Source organism: Rhinolophus sinicus, chromosome 18 (genome assembly GCF_057876585.1).
Source record: "Rhinolophus sinicus isolate RSI-liver-muscle chromosome 18, RSI-T2T, whole genome shotgun sequence".
NCBI lineage: Eukaryota > Metazoa > Chordata > Mammalia > Chiroptera > Rhinolophidae > Rhinolophus > Rhinolophus sinicus.
In genome coordinates, this window is record NC_142518.1 from 73,418,778 (window position 1) to 73,440,083 (window position 21,306).

Here is a 21,306-nt window from a genome sequence, read left to right on the forward strand (position 1 = left end):
CTTAAGGGTAGTTGAATCTTTAAATTAGCCCAAGGATTAAAATTGTACATTCAAAAGTGTGTGTGAGTGAGTGTATGAGTGTGCAAGCACATATGCCAACATATATTCCTTGAGCAAGAAAGTCTATAGCTTTCATTAGATTTTCAAAAGGATGTATGATCCAAAACAAGGAATTCAGAGTAGAGAAAAATCAATGTAATTTGGAATAGTTGGATGTAGTTGAGTTGGGCCTTGGAGGAAAGGAAGCGTTTTGATTATAAAGTTAGAAGGAGAGGAAGTTGAGTGGGCTGGAGGAGGCCCAAAGGCAGAGATGGAGAAGAAGGACATTAGCTTGGAGAAGCCACACCTTGGCCAGTGTCGCTTCAACCATCACTGGTCTTTTGGAGGTGCTGAGTCCTTTCTTCACCAGAGGTCCTGAACACTTGTTTAGTAGGCAACACTGTTCAAGAGGAGATTTCATCAAAGCCACCCTCTAGTGAAAGTTCAACAATTTTGCTCAGTACTGGTTACTTTAGACAAGTATCTAAATCACTCTCTGCCTCTCTTCAAAATATGGTAGACCAGTAATACTCTTCTATAAGTCTCATGGGGTATCAACTGATATAATGCATATTATAATACTTGAAAAATAATACAAAGCCATGTAAGTTTTCCCCCTTACAAACACTACTATCATCAGCAGCAGCAACAACAGCAGCGGTGACAATAGTAATAAGTCTATCAGTTTCTGTCACCCAAAATGTCCTGACCCAAGACCTACCATGATGCAGTCAACTAAGAAATCATCCCTTTCCTTTGCAGGCTGCTGCTCTCTTGGATTGTGGGTGACAATAATTACATGATGTTTCTTCCATTTTAAAATTTATATTCCTGACTAATCTTTTCAATATGTTCTTTATCTGTAGGCTGAAATTCCTTCTCATTTTGCTAATAAGGGCTGAATTTAGAGAGGCCTTGTCAATATAGTTTGACATTTTTTAATGCTTGGTGCTCAAATCAAGATATCCTCAACTGCCTGGAGGCCAGACTTGGCCAAACCAGTCTGAATTAAAAAACACAAATTCTTCTTTATGCCTCCTCTGAAACTGGAACTTACAAGGCCACCTCTTGGTTGAGCTGTGTGGCTGGTAAAGAGCATGCACGACCAAAGGATCTTTGGAACGGCAGCGAGTTTTTCACTAGACCTGGAGATATGGAAGAAGAAGGTGTAGGTGACTGACCTGTGTGTGGCTTGCGCTCAGGACATCTCTTAGAGGCACTTTAGGGGGAAAAATCTATTAACAAATAAGTATTTATTGAGTAGCTTATTTACTTGCTATTTGTCTCATTCTTCAAAATGTCTGATACAGGCAGGGCAAGTAATTTAAGGTATCTACTCTTTTGGGATGTCCAAATCAAAGGAGTTCTTCTGCACTGATTCACTGGATCAGTAAGAACATGCTCCTTGATCATAAAACGTCCTAGATGCTTCTCCAAGTGCATGAGACTGATGTTATGCCTGTGGCTTAGCTGCCTGGAAGACAGGGTAGAGTAGGGCAAGGTCCTGGCTTGGAGACAGAGAAAACCACCTCCAAACAGGCAGCCTTTCCTTTCTTCCTCTTTTCCCTTCTTGCTTTGGCTTGCCCCAGAGGATCCCCATTGTAACTATGTTGAGGTTCTTACTTCGAGAAAACTGGAGTCCCCCCTCCTTCCCCCATACCCTGCAGGCATGTCTCCTCGCTGCTTTTCCAGATAAGTAGTTTTGGAGCACCAGTGGAAAACTCCTAATGGATGTCTGTTCTACTCCTTGCCCTTTTACTTACTTGCTGGCTGGATGACCTCGGACAAGTCACTTGACCTTTCAGAGGTTCAGTTTTCCCACCTGTAAAATGGAGCTACTTACCTATCTCACAGGCTTACTTTGAGGATTAAATGAGATAATGCTTGTGAAGCACTAGGAAGCCTTCCACATTGTAACCATTCAATGAATGTGAGTTATTATTATCAGCAACACTACTCACAAAATGTGATTTTGCAAAATTCTTATGCCATCCATAGCCCAGGGTCATGGGCACCAGGGCATCCAGGCCAACAAAATACACTTAGTATAGCTGAACAGCTGGGACAGAGGTCTTGGAGGAATCTTGGCCCAGAATTGGCTTCCAGTTCTACTACCTGTCAGGTCCTTGTGGCTAAAGGGAGGGAATCAGGCCCCTTCTCTGTTGGCTCCTTATCCCTGAACAGAGAGCCTGCTCAACAAAGAGGTTGCAGATATCTTCAGTTGTGATGGTATTTTTCAAAATGAGATTTGGCTGCTATTTCAAATTTGCTTTCTTGTTGAGCACTTCCATGCATTCAGAATTCTGTAGAGCATGTCATATGTTAATCTAAGGATGGCTAGTGGGACATTTGGGGGATGATACAAGGAGACTGCTGTGCTGTTAGACAATTCTATGATTTATGGGAGTAAGACATTGCCAGACTGACCACTGAGTGATTCAGTTCAACTCCTGGGTGGATGTGGCAGGATACCACGTAGCATTTGGCTCTCAGATTCACCCATTTCTGCTCAAACACAGCGCAGCGCATGCCTCAATACTGAGAGTATGGAGGAAAAGGCAGTCAGTCAGTGTCTAAAAATGGCGCATGCAAGAGACGCTCGGGGAAGATGTAGCTGGACCTCACAGGTAAGAACACCTATTGGTGTACTACTGGACCCCTTCTGGTTTTGGAGTCTCTAGGGCAATGGCAACAGCTTTGAGGAGTGGGAAGGGAGGGCCTGAGTTTGGTAACAATCTAAATCAGCACAACCCCCTGACAAAAGTGGGACAGCCTTAAGTTTGCCTTCTCGTGCCCATGTCTGAAATCCTTTTCAGCTTCCTCCAAGAGGCTCAAGATCCTATTGCTGCTTTGAGCGGGGCAGTGGCCAACTCTTGCCATAGGATCATCTTTTTCTCCTCCCCCCAAATCACTGGGTCATAAAGAAGAAGTTGACTCCAAGGCCTAGTGTTTCTCAATACCCAGAGAAGGATGTTATCTCTTTCTGACTCTCCCCTCCAAGGAGTTCCTCGGTGAGTGGGGACTGCAGAAGTATCCCACAAGTCTTCTCACCAGGAGGACCAGGATAGTCATTAGCCTGGCCCTCCTCTTAGAAAAGCTTTCCTCTCAGAAGACATGGACAGCTTCAGATGATCAGTCTCTCAGCAGGGCCTCTTAGCTGAAGACTTTAGGCCCAAGGGCAGGCAGGTTGGCATGGAAGTTTTGGGTAGTCTGGTGCTCCTCTGATCACACCAATGATCTCCTCTTCCACCCTGCCAGTGATTGCAGAGACCTCAGCTGTCTATGAACAAAACAGGCATTGACCCTACTTAGCATGGGTCTTTCAGACAATACCTACACTTCTGGAGTATCCATAGTGGAAGACACCCTTTGCCATCCTCATCTCCCCAACACATGTATAATGTGGACAACTTCTTTCCAGAACCTAGTGTCTTCATAGTCTCTGGCTGCTCAGATTCTCCCAACCTGGTGTGTTCTCTACAGATAACATTATATTAAATTCTTTACAAATGTTGGCAGGGCAGAGGTGTTCTACCTTCTCAGGGACATTTGAAATGAGGGAGGTGTTGGTTTAATTGTTATAAATGGAGGCCAACACTAGCATTTAGCGGGCAGTGGCTAGAGATGCTAAATGTGTTGCAGTACATGGGACAGACCCACAAAAGAAGGAATTGTCTGCCCAAAGTGCCAATGTCTCACTCATTGAGAAATACTCCAAGTTTTTCCCTTCCTATCACCCCACTCCCATCTATTTATCTATTCTGTGTCCCACTCCCTCAGGTATCTAGTCTTGCTAAATTTTGATAAATTAATCAAATGCTAAGGTGTTAGGGACTGGTGGTAGTTCATTTTGTTCTCTTACGAAGAAAATCACTTAAGCAGAGATCGTCCATGTCTTCATCCCAAAGAAGCAATTCAAATGGTAGGTATTTCAGGCAAATGGCAGGCTGGGAAGGGAGTGGTTTGTGGGCAAGAAAGTATTCCTTTTGGTCTTCTATTATTTCTTCCATGTGCAATTCCAGCGTCCTTGTACAGTCCAGAGAAAATGCTGGGCTTGAGACCATTGCTACCCTACACTCATCCTCTTCTATGTCTTGCCCTTTATGAACAGTGAAGGAAAGCAAGTAGCTGGAATGGGGAAGAATGGGTGGTTTGCTGTGGCTTTCCATGCCTTCCACATTTCCCAAAAGAAGCCACAAGATCAGCTCTAGAGGCTAAAGGCATTTATTAACTGCAACTCAGACTCGAACAGAAAGCAGATTGAATTCTTTCAACAATTCTTGTTTGTACTCCAGCCTCTAGTTATAGAGCAGTGTCACAAAGCTGAGGGGAAAAAAATCTTTTGGGACAAATCTGGCTCCCAGCTGCCTGGCCTCATGTGAACAGGAACTTGGCACAGTAGGAAGGGATAGGCTGTTATTGCAGCTGGCAAATGTTGAAGGCATCATGTGGTGAACCTACTCGGCACGGGAAGAAGCATCATGCCAGTGAATAGCAGCAATTGGCAGAAGTAAGGTCAGCCTGGAGTAGGGGATGGAATGGCCCCAAAAGGGGAAGGTTGCCTAGCAATCATCTTCCTTGCTTAAGTCGGAACTATTAAGTGCCATTTTAATATGTTCAGTGGGAATCGGGAGGTCTGGGTTCAAGGTCTGACTATAAATTGTGTGATCTTGGGAAAGTCACTTCTTGTATTGGGGCCTCAGTGTCCTTTTCTGTAATAGAAGAGGATGAATCAGAGGTTGCAAACTGGAGGCCTCTGGGTCTGATTTGGTCTGTGGATACATGTTGGTTGTCCAGCCCAATATTTTGTTTGCTTGTTTCTAGTTTGAAAGCCTTGTTTGTATTGTCTCTCCAGTTCACCACAGTCCCCACTATTCTTTCTGATCTTACCACTATCCACCAGCCCCTCCCAGCCATTTCCTGTATTTCTCATATCCATCTTCCTCCCAAACACTAAGGGGTCTTATAACTAGTGTGCTGTTATAACTCCACATTCAGCCTCTAACATCACCAGTAGGCAGGCAGAGATGACCTTGGGGGAAAAGTAGGGAAGTTTGCCATGAACACAACCACAAAGGGCAAGTGGGCATAAAATTAACAAACACCACTTAAGGAAACAGTTGGATGGATTTTCTTAAAGCAGACTCCCCGTGTCCCCTCGCCAAGGATGTAGCTTGTTGAACATCTGTGGCTTTTCCTGGACCTCAATTCCTTTGATCTCTAAATTGACAACATACTTTCTTTGAATGCACAACTCTCACAGGATCGTGGAGGGGCCTTGACCATTGTTCAGCTTTGACTTTTAAAAGAGTTATTCTTTTGTGGAAAAATGGAACCAAGTTGCAGTCCTTCCTGTGTGATTAGATAAACAGTCTCAGGAAAACATTTCATTTTTTTTGGTCTTTATAAGGGCAGTGTGACAGCGTGGACTTCCCCTAATAGAAAGCCCTTTTATCTATGTGTCTGGCCACTGGCTAGCCCTGGGGATTTTCCTTCTCACACAGCACCCTGAGACCAAGGCCTTCCCCCTTGAGGTCTCCATTGTTCTCCCTCCTTATCCCATTACCATCCCTGACACCCTTTAGTGTTATTTGTGAGAGGGCAAAATATAAGCTACAGTGTGAAGAGCTAAGGTGAAGGGTTGGTGAAGTTTCAAGTTCAGGACCTCATGACCTATTTGATTATTTCACCTTGAGTCACGTCCAACTGCGAGAGTTTTACAGGTGACTTCTTTTCATGTTCTAGTCTTGACATAAAACACACTCTCTTGGCCCCCTGATCTCTGCAGAAACAAGGTCCTTTCACCTAGGTCCTCTGGGACTTACTGAGGGTTGTAGGCAGGACTGATGTCATAGCTCATTGTGATGTCTTCAAACCTCAGTATAAAACAGGCAACCCTACCCCCAGTCTTCCTGGGACCAGGGGAATCTGCCAGATGTTGAAGTTGTAAAGGGCTTCCTTGATGGACTGCAGGCTGTGTTCCAGGTAAAAGTCCACAGGACTTCAAATCATTGATTAGAAAGTAAAGAAACCCAATGCTGGCTAGTGAAATGGAAAGCTTGACATTTTTGGTGTTAACTCAAATGAAGGTAATAGACCTTTGATGAGTTGAACTTCCCCCTTGCGCACTTGAATACCTTAACACTGGCTTTCTCATTTTAAGTCGAGCAAGACCTCTCTGGGGCAAAAGTTTGTGATTTCCGTAGGTGTGAATGGATGAACTGAATTATAAATGGCTCAGTTAGGGTAGGAAAGAAAGCTAGTTGATTTTAGAGAACTGGAGGAGGGAGACAAGTTGTTTTCTCCTTCAATATGCTCTTTCCTTTGAATTTTCCCTCAGAACCTAACTTTCTGCCTTAGTTTAAAATATATATTGGTTTTCTGCTTGAAGGAGAATTATTTTGAATTAATCTAGATAATATCTTTTGGTTTGCTGATTACTTTCCCTTTTTCCTTAGCCTATTAAGGTAAGGAGCGCTAGACAAGGAATTAGAAGAACTGTTCTAGAACTGTCCCATATTAACTTTTGTTTTTAACTTATCTGGGCTTCAATTTCTTCTATAAAGTGAGGAGAGTGAATTAAATGAACCATAAGGCTCTTTGAGTAGATTTTATGAAAATATTAATTAGTTTCACTGGACTAGGGCAATGCCAGCTTACTAAATAATAAACAACAATCATTTTAATTACACACATTTATATGAAACTAGCAAAATGTTTACATGGATTATGTGTATTATGAAGACACCTCAGGGATCACCTAGTGCAATGACTCTCAAGCTTCAGTCATTCATGTCTCATCTTTATGATATTTGTCATATTTGTGTATCACCAGCAGTATTATTTAATGTTATTTCCTATACTGACTTGTTTCTTAAAATCTTAGAAATACCTTAGTCTCACCCTAAACCATAAGATCCATGAAGTCACAGATTTGATGTACTAGATATATCTCTTTCTAATAAGTTTTCATTTATGTACTACCTAAAATCAACTAATGTGCCTGTAGTCGGGGAATACGTATCATACTTTGAAGAACATCACTATGGTTCCTCATTCAAGTGTAGAAACTAAAGGTTGGAAAGATTAAATAATTTTGTTTCTTATCACAAAGCAGGTTGCCATGGAGGCATGACCAGAGGCTACCTCCCCTGATATTGTCACAATTAGGCAGAGCTGTGGCTAAATCCCAGGTTCTCTTTCCACCTCATCATGCTGCTCTCACAGTTGCCATCATGATCTAAATATCCATGTTCTTTGAGATGGAACTAGACTCCATATATTTCTTAAATCTACTAAATTATAATAATAAAACATCTTTGTAACTTTGCATGAGTCATTTAATATCTCTGGATTTGAGTGCCCTTATTGAAATGATAATCCCAGTTCTGCCTCCTGCTACATGGGGAGAAAGTAGCTACCATTGCCTAAGCACTTCCTAGGCCCTTTTCTGGATTATTTTGTTTCACCCTCACACCATTATAAAGAAATGGGACCAGATGATTTGTCAGGGGCCTCTTTGCTCTGAAATGTTATCCTTCTAACAGGGGGAACCCAAGTTTGCTTATCCAAAGCAGTATGTGTGTACAAAAGGAGCATGAATATTTTAACTTTCATGGAAACCAGATATTCCAGCTAGTCTCACTGAGTAAAGTAAATTTAAAAAAAAATCTTATAAAGTAGAAAATTTGGTGGTTTGGGATTTCCCATCAGGCATTTGTGTCCTATATAATGAGTTTCGTCCAGGTAGACTCATCAGGTGAGTATCTTGATCTCCTAACCTAGGCTTAGGAGTTGAATCCCATCAGCTCCAGCTATCTACTGTCTTGTACACAGGCATACCTCCTTGTCCTGATGACATCACAAAGCTGCTTTGAACACAAGTGAGGTAATAGCTGTGCACAGCTGTGAGAAAGCTAAAGTGCCCCCTGAGTTGAGAAACCTTTGCCATAGGGACCTGTTGCCTGCTGGGGGAAAAAATGCTGCTGCTTATCAAAGAAGGTAACCTTGGTAGAGGATTCTCCCCGGTAGCTTATCCTAGCCCTGGACCCTCTCCAGTACTCATTTCTGTAATTTTTCTGTCCTAGATTTACTATTCTGAAGGTGGACAAGCTGCATCCATCGGGCGATTCAAAGATCGAATTATAGTGTCCAACGAGCCAGATAACGCATCCATCACTATTCTGCATATGCAACCAGCAGATAGTGGCAACTACAACTGTGATGTTAACAACCCCCCTGATTTTAGTGGCTACAATCAAGGAAACTTCATAGTCAATGTGCTAGGTATGGACAATTTTTTATACTTTTTCTTGGAGCAATTTAGGACATTGAATGAGCCAGGGCAGCGGGTTATGGTGCTGATAAAGTGCCACGGGTAAAGGTCCTCCCTTCTCCTTTGATTTTCAGGGATCTAGAAACGCATCCCCAATGCTGAGAAATCCACATAGCAACACTAAGAAATCACTCTTAAAATATGTTGACACACTTGCCAAAAGGAAAGAACTGCCAAAATGACAGACAGCAGTAGATGACCCAACCTTCAGGGATCCCTGTCTCTGAAGGATAAAATGAGAACAGATGGGACAATGCACAGTCCCACTAAATGATCGCCAATAACTCTTTCAGAGGAGTCTTCCAGTTAAAGCCAGTTCTACCTGGGGGAGATAACTGCTACCTTATTACCTCTCTTAAGCCAGCCACAATTCTCACCATTAAATTATTCTTTTGAATAAAGGCAGGAAGGTCCCTTTTTAAAATGTTAACACTATTTGGATTTTCTTTTTAGATTCCACATACAAGTGAAATTACATGGTTTTTGTCTTTCTCTGTCTGACATTCCACTTAGCATAATGCCCTCTAGGTCCATCCATGTTGTTGCAAACGGCAAAATTTCGTTCTTTTTTATTGCGGAGTAATATTCCATTGTGCATGTATACACCATATTTTCTTTATCTATTCATCTATTGACGGACCAAAACAAAAACAACTCATAGAAGGTGGACAGGCTGCATCCAGAGAGGAGGGAGGTGAGGGATAGGTGAAAAAGGTGAAGAGGAATAAGAGGCACAAAATTTCAGTTATAAAATTAACAGGCCAATGGGATGTATTGTATAGCACAGGGAATATAGTCAATAATATTGTATTAACTTGGCATTTTGACAAATCAATGGTTACTAGACTTAGTGTGGTGATCACATCACAAGGTATATAAATGTTGAATCACTATTTGTACACCTGAAACTAATATAGTATTGTTTGACAACTGTATTTTAATTTAAAATTATTTGGAAAAAAAGACCACATGTGGGGGCAGAGCCCCAGAAAGTAGTTTCCAGGCTCTCAGCCTCACGTGGAAAGGTGCTGGCTCAGGTAGTAAATGGCCATCAACTGTGATTGCATGGCCATCAGCTGTGGCTAGTTGGCCGTCAGCTGTAACCAGTGAGCCATTGGCAGCTAATATAACTGCTGTGGCTAGGCTAGCAAGAAGAAAATGGGGGGCTAGCAAGAAGATGGTGGCTGGGCTGGCAAGCGCGGATTGCAGTTAGGATGGCGGGTTGCAGATTGTGTGGCTCCTATTTCTTGTTTCTCCAACCCAGCCACCAGCGAGAATATAGTGATATGACTCCCCTACCTATGGCTCCGTGGGTGTTCCTTTTTGGCCTCACCATATTCTGCGTTCTCTTGTGGGGAGCGGGAGCAGAGACCCCACAGGCACCCTGCATGACAAATGGCGCAGCGAGCAGGGTCTCCTGCATGACACCACTGTCGTGCTGGAGACCCTGCTCGCTGAGCCATTTGTCGTGCTGGGAGGCCTGCGGGGTCTCTGCTCCCACTCCCCACATGAGAACGCAGGATACGGTGAGGCCAAAAAGGAACACCCACGGAGCCATAGGTAGGGGAGTCATACCACTATATTCTCTCTGGCGGCACTATACTCTCACTGGAGGCTGGATCCACAGTGTCCGCAAACCGCCATCCACACTTGCCAGCCCAGCCACCATCTTCTTGCTAGCCCCCATTCTTTCTCTCTCCTCTCCTTCTCTCTGCTCTGTAGCCGCAGCAGTTATATTAGCGGCTAATTGGCTAACTGGCTACAGCTGACGGCCAATCAGCCACAGCTGACGGCCATCTACTACCCGAGCCAGCACTCCTCCATGTGAGGCCGAGAGCCTGTAAACTACTTTCTGGGGCTCTGTCCCCACACCACATGTTAAGCCAGAGTTGAGAATTAATTTATGTATATACAAATATTCATTATGTGACATTGAGCAAGTCATATTCATTCTTCAAATGAATTTGGAATGGTTCATTTATTCTGTATTTATTGAGTGCCTACTGTGTGCCAGGAGCCATGAGATTTTCAGTGATGGAAGCATGGTTTCTGCTCTTGGAGAGTTCAGAGTTTTGGAAATTTCTAGGGCTCCTTTCAACCCCTGTTTAAGAGGACAATAGCTGTTTTGCTCCTGTCTGTCAGCCTAGCAGGGCCTGTCTGCAGGCCTTCGGGAGGACCGAAGGGAGGGATGAAAAGGCTGTCAACCCTCACCGACTTACCAATTGAGCTAAGGGATCTCCCACTTCTACGTATCCCCAAATGGAGCTGATCCAGTCATTGCTCCTCTCAAGCTGTGTACCTCCATCACAGGAAAGGAGGAACTAGATCAAACCAGTGACTTGATAACTGAGTCGTTTGGAAAGCAGCAATTGGTAACAAGGTGCACACCGAAGAGAATTGTCCAGAGTTGTCTGAGCTTGCCACTCAGGTGATGCCAAAAATGCACCAGCTAGCTATTTACTGTGAAGTTTGCTACTGCATCTACCCACCTGGAAAAGAGGGGAAGGTAATTAAGAGCTGATTTTTAAGAGCAGGGTAGCTCAATCGTGTTTTTCTTTTGCTGAGCCCTGTGCTAAGCATTGAGGTACAGGGGAAGACAAGAGAAGTATACACACGCCCTTTCCTGGGAGAGTTGATGTCCTAGTTTGGAAGACTAGTCATTTACATGGGAAGTAAATGGTCTGATATAGATCCTAGTACATCAGGCTGGGAGCCAGAAGACCTGGGTTCTAGCTCTTACTTGGCTACTCAATGACCTCAGGCAAGTCAGTCCACCTTGCTCTGGGCATTTTGAGATGGGGTTGTAACTCCTGCCCTGTCTTTAAAAGTTTATTATGAGGATCAAATGACATACTGCAGACTCAGTGTTCAGAGAATTTGAGGGATTACTCCTCTAATGGTTTTCTGTTGCTCCCTGGCACTGGGTTGTCCTTCTGACCAGAAACAACCTAAAGAAACCCGACCTCTTTATCTCCAAGCTTGGAAATAGCCCTGAGATAAAGTCACACAGGAAGGTTAATATTCTTAAATTTAAAGTGCAAAAAATCTCAAATCAACTTCCATAACAAGCTGAGAGTCATTTCCTCTTCAAATTGTTCTTTCCCATGAGTCTTTGGGTCAGTTGTTCCTGCAATGACTGTGTCATGACTTTTCCTTAAGCATCCAGGATCCAGGCAAGGTAAGTGGCAGAAGGATCTGCAATTTCCTTGTTTGTTTTGGGATCTCTCAAAAATTCTATTTTTATTAATTGGGCTAAGAACAAAAGCATTCCACAAATTAATGCTTTCTGGAAATTTTGAGACCAACAATTTTCTCTAAAAATTGCAGAGGCTGTTTACTGTTCTCAAAATCCATTGCATGTGAGTGCCTATTCTGCATACTCTGAGTGAGGGGTAGGGCATGGTGGGGGCAGGTAGGTTAGGAGGCCAATGGAGGCGAGGGATGTCGATATGTCCTTAAAGATAGCTCTCCCAAGCAATGCATTTTTCAGGGACATTTTATCACCCAGTGGTGGACATTGATCCCAAGCATTCACTCGTTCGTGCATAAATTCATTCAACAAACCCTGACTGAACACATGTCCAGTTACTGTGCTAGGCAATGGAGATGGAAAGATATAAAAGATAGGGTCCTGACCCTCCAAAAGTTCAGAGTCTAGTGAGAGAGGCAGGTATGTGACATAAAAGCTTACAGTGGAGGTAGGGGAGGAGAGTTCGGAAACACGGAGGAAGGACTAAAAGCCGTGTGGGGGAACTAGAGAAGGCTTCCTGGAGAATGTGACTTTTTCACCGAATGTTGAAGGATGTGCAAGAGTGTGTAAAGTAGAAAAGGGGCTGAAACGGCAGGACACGATTTAGGGGAAGGAAATCGCAATGAGCAAAAGGCCCAGGTGGTTTGGCCAGCCATTTATTTGAGAGCCTTCCATGAAGTGTGACAGCTGCGGAAAATGAATCTCTGAAAAATACCCTGCAGAGGTTTGTATAATTATTTTGTATATGTTTAACATGAGCATCATTTTCCTTCTGCAATTTCGCACATAAAAAGAAAATAATTAATTTAGTGAAGGTTTGAGAACACACTGAAGCATTTTCATTTATTTTCTGAGGTGAACCTGCTCCTCCCACACCAATTCTATTGAAAGCAGTAAAGCTAAATGGTAAATCAATGTCTTTGGCAGTAAACAGCGAAGTTCTACTGGGGACTTTAACTGGATAAAGTGTCAGTTCAATCCTGACTCAGTAGTTTTGGAAAATATGTAGGTTTGGGACGTGATTCAAAATGATTCACTAAGTGTTCTGTTAATAAAAATAAAAGGAGAAAAATGTGTTCAGCAATAAACAAACAAACAAATACATAAAATGACTGTTTAGGTTTGATTCTGGGCTCAAGAAATGAATGCAAGTGATTCTAGGTTTTTGTCCATCAGTTCAACTCCTGGTGTTTGACTTTGTGATGAAACACCCTGTTTAATTTTATGTTCAAATTTCTCTATTCTGCTGTAAAGGCTATAAAATCATCATGTTTAAAAAAGTTCAGTATCTAAGCTGAACAATAATGAATGCCAACTATAATTTTATATATATATATATATGTATATATATATGTATATATATGTATATATATATATGTATGTATATGGTTACAGGAAGCAGAGTACAGCATTAGGAATAGAGACAGTGGTAGTGTAATGGCTCTGTGCGTTGTCAGAGGGATAGTGGATGGGGAGGGTTCACATAGTGTGAGGGATATAAATGATAAACGTCTAAGTATTGCTTTGTCTTGTGCACCTGAAACTAATAAAAAAAAAGTTAAAAAAAAGTTCAGTATCTAAATCTAGTGATAGTTGCAATGGCCTTCTGGTTAAATAGCCTTGTTTAGGGTAGGCAAATCTAATGAATTGTCCCCAGCTGAGAAAATCAGTGGTAAGGAAGAGAGAATAAAGAGAGAAATAGAAAAATACTTATTTTAATTAAAAGACACCTGTTTAAAAGATAGAGTTGTTTCAAAGAAGTACATACAGCTATAGCCATCTGTTTTCTTGCTCATGTGTCCAGTGGGTTAGAATCCAAGACTGGAAGATTGACTTCAGTAGCGAGCTATAAAATGTGGCGGCAGGAATTAGTCCTGCTCATAGCCGTCTGCAATTCCACACGCAAGGCTCTATAAACATGGTTTTAGTTCTATACATATTAATACGCTATATTAATGTTTGGATTACCCAGAGACCAGATAATCTCTAGTTCACATTTTGCAGATGGATCAACTGAGGTTTGACTCCGTTAGGTTACTTGCCTAAACACATCTAGGGGAAAGTTGCAGAGTCAGTATTCTGTGTGGGTCCAGAGTTCTGTTCTGAACTGCCACCTCCCAAGAGCTGGGCAGTCCCGGAGTATTTAAGGTCAAAGCAGTCTAAGGTAGAAAATCTATGCCTTTGGAGGATTTTAAATCTAAATTAAGATAAGGAAGGTAAGTTGGAAAGTACTTTCTGTCAGACTAAGGTTAGAAAAAGCTGTGAGCAATAAGATGAGAGAGGAGATTCAGATTGTTTCCCACAGAACTTCTCCACTGAGGTGTTTCATAAGCAGTTAAAATTCAGTGCGTCCCAAACTGACCTTATCCTCGCCCCTTCCTCCTCCTCACTCTTGCCCCCGAAAACCTGCTCCTCCTCCTGTTTTCTTTATCTCAGGGGCTGATGGCAAGCTCATGTACCCAGATGTTCAAATCAGAAACCTGGGAGTCATCACTGACTCCACCTTCTTCCTCATGCCCCATATCTAGTAGGTTCCCGAGTTCTGTTGACCTGTTAGTACCTCTTGAATCTGTTTCCTCCTCTCCCTTGGTTCAGACACCCCTAGAGTCAGAGAGATCCAGGCAAAACGTGAAAATGACCATTCTCTCTCCCCTACTTAAATTCCTTCCATGGCCCTCCTACTCTCAGTATAAAATACATGAAAGACATTTGTGAGTTTGAGAAATAAATATGTTTGTACTAAAGGTTTAATTAGTACAAATATGCTTCTGTTAATTTCTGGGGTTTATAATTGTTTGGATTGTTTTCTTTCTCAATAAATGAGATTTATTTGGTTCTACACTTCAAGGATTCAATAAAACTAGTTACATTGTGAAAAAAAAAATACATGAAAGACAAAGCCCTGGAAGCCATGGCCTCCTCTCTCCCCACTCCCCCCACTGCACTTCAGAACTGTGTCAGAATTACTTTTGAATTTCTGGTGCCTAGCCCAGTGCCAGGTGCACAGAAGACACTCAAGTATTTTCTTGTGGAGTGAAAACGGAATAAAGGTTTCGGTGCTCTATAGCACACCCTGCCCCAAATGGGCTTCCCCTAGCAATGAGTGCCACAGGCAAATTCAAACCCTCCAAGCATTTTGTGGCACCCCCAGAAGAACAAATGCCAAAATGACTCGTAAAGGAGAAGAAAAATATGGCATTAATATAAAAAATGTGGTATTAATATAACAATTAAAAAAACTAACAGATTATCTCAAAGTATTTAAGGGTTCAATTTTCCTTTAAAACTGTGCTTCAAGAGTATAAGCTATGCTCCTAGTTGTTTCGTGTTTGCTTATGTTTGGTTATTTTAATAAAGATATATTTTAAGAGACAACATGGAAGTTCATGATTATGAATCTGAGGAGGAGGCCCACTGAAGAAACACTGTTAGAATGTTAATGGCCTGGAAGTGCCTTGCGCCTGAAGTGCTCTCCTCCCATCTAGTGGTACAAACAGAAAACTGTCAAAATTACTTTTTAAAGTTTTCCTTTTTTTTTTTTTTTTTTTTTTAAACAAGCCCCCATGTTGCACAAAATGAAAGTGAGGAAGTGACTGCAATTGTTACAGACTCTCATTCATCCTACAGGGCTTTTACTCTTTGTCATTGCTTTACAGTCAAACCTTCTAAGCCCTTTTGCAGCGTTCAAGGAATACCAGAAACTGGCCATCCTATATCTCTTTCTTGCCACTCAGTGCTCGGTACACCTTCGCCTGTGTACCACTGGTATAAACTTGAAGGAAGAGACATCGTCCCAGTGAAAGAAAGCTTCGGTAAGGATAGCCCTCAGCAGCCCGGCGGTGTGCTGGCTGACACCATGTGTGTGTGGCCGGCTGCTCATCTTTAGAGCTCAGTCTTTTAGTTTTCTGGGAGGGGGATGTAAAGAGAATGTCTATCTCCTAATCAGATGATTATGGTCTGGTCTTATCCCCACCTTTTAGAAGTCAAACCTGCTTTTGGCTCAGAGGTGGTGGGTATGGAGAGAATGGCATGGTCCCAGATGGTCTACCTTTGGAATAGTTACAAGCGTTCTAGTTGGACCCTGGACATTTCGAGAAGGGGAGGCCGACGTGAGGAAGTGGGTGGGCATTGAATGATCTGCTACACTGATATGATCTGTACCCACATAAGAGATTTCAGAAGTCTATTTCCTGGTTTTGACAGACCCAGCCACCGGGATTTTGGTTATTGGAAATCTGACTGATTTTGAACAAGGTTATTACCAGTGCACTGCGGTCAACATCCTCGGCAATAATACCTGTGAAATCGATCTGACTGCTTCACGTGAGTTGATCATACAACCTTAACAGTTCTCCTTAAGTCAAGTATCCTAGGTCTGCCGACCAAGTAAATTAGTTAAGATCCCTGGTTAGTCCTTCCTGCCTCTCTGAATATTTTGGTGCTTTATGTATACATATATTGGTTGATGTGATGAATTACCATCCTAATATCTAATGGTTACATAATACTTATATGTGCCACACACTGCCATAAATTGTTTACAAAAGTTAATTTGTTTAACTTCACAGCATCTCTAGAGAGTAGGTTTTATTATTTAATCAATAATACGACAGCATCATTGATAGTACCAGGCTGAATTCTCTTTGTTATGCTGTTGGTCAATCCAGGTGAAACTGTAGCAGTCTATGTCACACATAGAGCTCACAAACTTTCCAGTTCTTAACTATTTGTTAACATCTGCCTCAAATAATAATAGTAATAAGAACACTCACACCTATGGTCACAGAGGCTAACATTTGTGGAGCACAAATCATGTGCCAGACAACTCAGCCGGGTGCTGCGAGCATTACCTCACTCAATCCTCCGACCACCTAGCTTAGGAGGCAGAATATATTGTTAGCCTCATTTTACTGAAAAGGAAACTCAAGTTCAGGGAGGTAAGTGACTTGCCCAAGATCATCCAGTTGGTAACTGGCAATGCCGGGATGCCTCTAAACCTCAACCTTCCAGTTCAGAGGTGCTTAGTTACTAAGCATAGACTTGAGGGCCTGGCTAGTCAGGGGTGAGATTTCATATGGTATTCCTTGCCACACCTCTCACAAATTGCTTAACGACACTTAGGATCATGTCCTGTATTCATTTTTTCTAACTTACTTTGAATCTGTGGTTTTACTATATACCGGCTCCACGGTGGCTAGTTCCATTGGATCATTGCTTTCCTAGGAAGCTTTCTTCTTTGTCTTTGTCCTGAATCAACCATTTCCAACTCCAGGTTGCTCCTTCATTCTCATACCATTTTCAGCTCTTTTCCATTCAAAGAGAAGGCACCTCATCTTTTTTATTTCCTTTTCTATGGTCCCATTGTACCCCCAATCCCTTCATTGTTTGTGTTGTTTTCTGTAGATCTTCCCCCAAACCCTTTTTGCCTTTCCAGACATAGGGTCATACTGCAGATGTAGACACTCCTAGGATTTGTACTTGAGCCTTACTTCCTTTTGAATCCTCTTTCCAATGGTGTTGGCTTTTGGCTCCCTCCCTTCCTCCTTCCCTTCCTCCCTGCCTTCCTCAAATATTCACTGAATATCTACTATATGCCAGGTACTGTCCTAGGTGATGGATACACAGATATTAATAAGATACATGTCTTACAGTTAAGGAGCTCACAGTTTAGCTAGAGGGACAAACAAACACTAAAATGTGTTAAATGCTGTAATAGAGGTCTGTACAGGGTGGTCTGTGGGACACCGAAGAAGAAACAATTAATTATGCTTATAGAACCAGGGTCAGCTTTACCAACGGAGTGCTGTTTGAGCTGAATCTTGAAGCAACTTGCAAAGCTTTTTTCTTTATGTATAAAATAGGGATGGAGGTGAAAGGAGGTTGAAGGATGACAGTAGAGCAGCAGACTTAGAAGGGCAACTAGTCCATGTTGGGGGAAAGGGACGGAGAATTCCAGAAAGGATGTCTCTGGGGTGGGGGAGGGGTATAAGAAACCAATAGATTATGTGATGTGTTTGAATCTATTAAAAGGAGTTTCAGAGTTTTGCTGGAAATTTGAGGGATTAGTGATTATACATTAAAAAAAACCAACAATCCCCAAATGAGGTAATCATTATCCTCAGGGAACATTTTAAAATGTTGTACAAGAAAAGATCATAATATATACCAGGTTCTGCACCTGTGAACAATATGTACATAGTCACAATACTTGGATTTAACTACAACTGGTGCTATAACTATATTAGGAGAGTGTAGCAGGCTGTGAGGGGAACGGTGTAAGCAAGTTAAATCTTCATCTTCCAGAGTAGGAAGTCAATAGAAAATGACAAAAACTGGAAAAGGCAGGACATATTAGAACAAGCATAAAGAAATAAGGGGGCAAATTCCAGAAGATGAAAAAAACAAAACAAAAATACTGAAGAATGATTACCTGTAGTGAATGGGACTCAGAGACGGGGGACTGCCATGTTTCTGTTAGAAGCCCTAGCAGAACTGTTTGACTTTCTAAATTATGCACATGCATGCCTTTAATCACAAAAATGTTAAAATAATAATCAGCCAATTCAAGTAGCCTTTTGTCTCAAAATACAGGATGTCCATCCTTATTTGAGAGGAGGCGGATGGGAGTGGGCCTGCCTAGAACCCAGACGTAGCCTCTTGGGGTCAATATCTCAGTACTTTCAGGTCTGGTGCTCAGCTGGATCATCTCACATTCATTAAGTTTCTCCACAGACTGATCTAACAAGCGTGCCTTTCCATAACATGCCTGTGTGTGGAAAAGGGCATATCTCTTTCCAGTGGCCAGCAGGCATGAGGCTCCGTGGTAAGCATGGAATTTGTGGAAGAGACGGTTTTTAGGGATCTACTTCACCTGTGCTCAGGGAAAGCCTGGTGAAATGTCCTTGCCTGTAACAGGTCATTTCTCTGGTCAGCAGATTGCAGCTCCTTGGTGTCTCTCTCACTGACCAAGCAAATGCGCACTGAAGATTCTCTTTTCTAAACCCTATTTTAAAGAGACCCCACCTCCTGCAAGTTGGCATATTTTTTACCTTACGTGTGTGAATGTGAATGGGTAAGCTACATAGTCGAGCCAGGCATCTTTCTTCCCCCACTATGAGTCCAGCTGGCAGAAGTCAAGGATTTTCCATGTTGCCAGCCTATGCAAGTCTCTTGCCCCCATATGAATGCCCCCAGTAGTCCCCATGACTCATGGATGCACATGTATGAGATAGACAGTATGTTCCACTTTACTAACCAGCTGCTTGTATCCTCCAGATCCAGAAATTGGAATCATCGTTGGGGCCTTGGTGGGAACCCTAGTGGGAGCTGCCATTGTCACCTCTGTGGTGTGCTTCGCAAGGACCAAGGCAAAGGGGAAGGAAAGGAAGAGAAATTCTAAAACCACCACAGAACTCGAGTAAGACATTATTTTGTTGTCTTTACTTGAATACGAACATTTCTCAGGCACACAGCTCTTTCCAGTCAGCTCTTCCTAAGCACTTTTTTTTAATGCTAAGGTATCAGAGATACCTTTCTCCTCACCCTCACTGCTTTTATAAAAGAAAGGTGATGGCTACTGTTTACTGAGCGCTGTATGCCAGACTGTTCCAAGCACTTGACATCAACTCATTTAACCACCACAGCAACCCTTTAGGGTCTAAGAACATGTTTTATCATATCAATATACTTGTATTTCTACCAACACAGTCGTAAAATACGGTTTTTAATGCTTTTTGTATGGAACAAGGGGCCCATGAAGGCAAAAGTGCGTAGGGCCCACAGAAGTCAGAATGAGACCCTGCCCACAGCCCATGCTCTTGACCACTCTGCTATTTCTTCTAGAATGTATGTATATCACACTCATTCATTTGTTCATCCCTCCATTTCTATGCTTCCACAACTATGTATTGGGTACCAGCCAGGTGCCCAGTACTGTGCTAGATGAAGTGGGAGCTGGAGATGCACCTGAGCCATGGATATGGCCCTTAAAGACCTTATGAGATCTTCAGGTCCTTTCATCCTGATACCAGTTTTCCCACATTATAAACACTGGTTATTCTCTCTTGAACTCTCATAATATAGTTGAGACCTAATCTTGCTGCACCCAAAATGGAGACACATGGTCTGACAGTGAGACAGAATATCAGAAATCACAGAGGTCCTGAACAGACTGGGGCCCGGTCACTGAAGCTACAGAGCCTATAGCTCCACATGAAATGTCAAACCCTAACTTGTTCTTCCCTGGGCCTTCTTCCTGCAGACCAATGACAAAGGTAAACCAAGGTACAGAGTTTGAGACAATGCCATCTGAAGATGTTACCCAACTAGAAGCAGCTCTGCCATCTTCCTTCCATGAGACTGACCCTGACACCATCCTGGGGCCAGATCATGAGCCTACCCCCAAGCCTGAGCCTGCCCAGGAGCCTGCCCCGGGATCTGATCCTGTCCCAGTGCCTGAGCTTGAGATTGACCTGGAGCCAGAACCCGAACAGGAGCCAGAGATGGAGCTGGAGCCGGAACTGGAGCCCGGGATTGTAGTTGAGCCCTTGTGTGATGAGGAAAAACAAGTGAATAAGCCATAGGCTGGTAGCCTAAGCACCGTGTTCATCACTTAGAAACCCATTATTGGCGTTTAGAATTCAGCTGACCTACCGATCTCCCACCACCTCGCTCCATTCCGACCAATCCTCTTCTAACAAGGTGCTCCTACCATCAATCCAAAATAAACAGGTCAAAATAACTACTAAATAAATGCAAAGTTTGCTGCATTACCAGTATTGAGTACTTACAATTTTACTAATGCGTAAACATAACTAATGATAAGGCAAGTGATTTCTAACTCAGTTGAAAGTGTTTTTGCAACCACACCTCTGTCGTATTTCAGAAAACCTTATTTCTCTATTTTTAGCTACTCTTTGTTACATTCCACATGCACACATGACAAGTTGACATTAATTGGATTCAATATTATTTCTAGGATTAGTTCAGGGCTTCCCATTTTCACATTGACCACTAAGAATTCACCAGCATCATCTCATAGATTGGGAAAAACATCCTAAAAAATTCCAGAGGAGACTATATAAAGGGTACATGTTGATTGGTACATAGCACTTAAATCTACGTCTTAACATTAATGCTTCATTTATCATATTAGATTTCCCAAGGGACCACCCTGTTATTCGGTATCTGAGCGTAGCAAAATTTTAAACTAACCCTTTTAAATGAAAAAATAATATACAGGCAAACAATTCCAAATACAATTTTTCTTCAGTGAATACAAAATATTGATGTCATAGATGATGTACAATTTAGCTTTGAATGAGCAATTGTGCTATCACTGTGTCTCATGCTATCTACTTTGGAAGGGCCAGACGAGGAAACGGTTCTAAATGAACACTTCAGATCAGTTTTAGATAATCTGAGCTAGTTATTTAATCCGTTTTACCTTTAGGGTATCCCACATTAGTAAGGAGATATTCTTGTGTAAATGTCAAATATTAACTAAAATGCATTGATATCACCTCTTCTTCACCTGGCAAAAAGCTCTTCCATTGATCATATTTCACCTACATCCCACCTTGAAGAAATTTACAGGTAGATGTTTTCATTTGTATAATCAATCAGATTTTAAATCTTGTTTCAAAGTTCATTAAATAATATTCAATAAAATTGTATTTTAATG

General features: G+C 42.2%; 1 protein-coding gene across 1 annotated transcript in view; it reads left to right on the plus strand.

The window, feature by feature from the left end:
• Nucleotides 1-21,283, plus strand: part of VSIG1 (V-set and immunoglobulin domain containing 1) — a 55,640-nt gene extending 34,357 nt beyond the window's left edge. Inside the window, exons 3-7 of the mRNA XM_074323585.2 lie at nt 8,127-8,325; nt 15,281-15,436; nt 15,828-15,947; nt 18,900-19,041; nt 19,885-21,283. Of these exons, the coding sequence (XP_074179686.1) occupies nt 8,127-8,325; nt 15,281-15,436; nt 15,828-15,947; nt 18,900-19,041; nt 19,885-20,206 (939 nt within the window). The 3' untranslated portion in view covers nt 20,207-21,283. The remainder of the gene's footprint in view (nt 1-8,126; nt 8,326-15,280; nt 15,437-15,827; nt 15,948-18,899; nt 19,042-19,884) is intronic.
• Nucleotides 21,284-21,306: the final 23 nt, after the last annotated feature.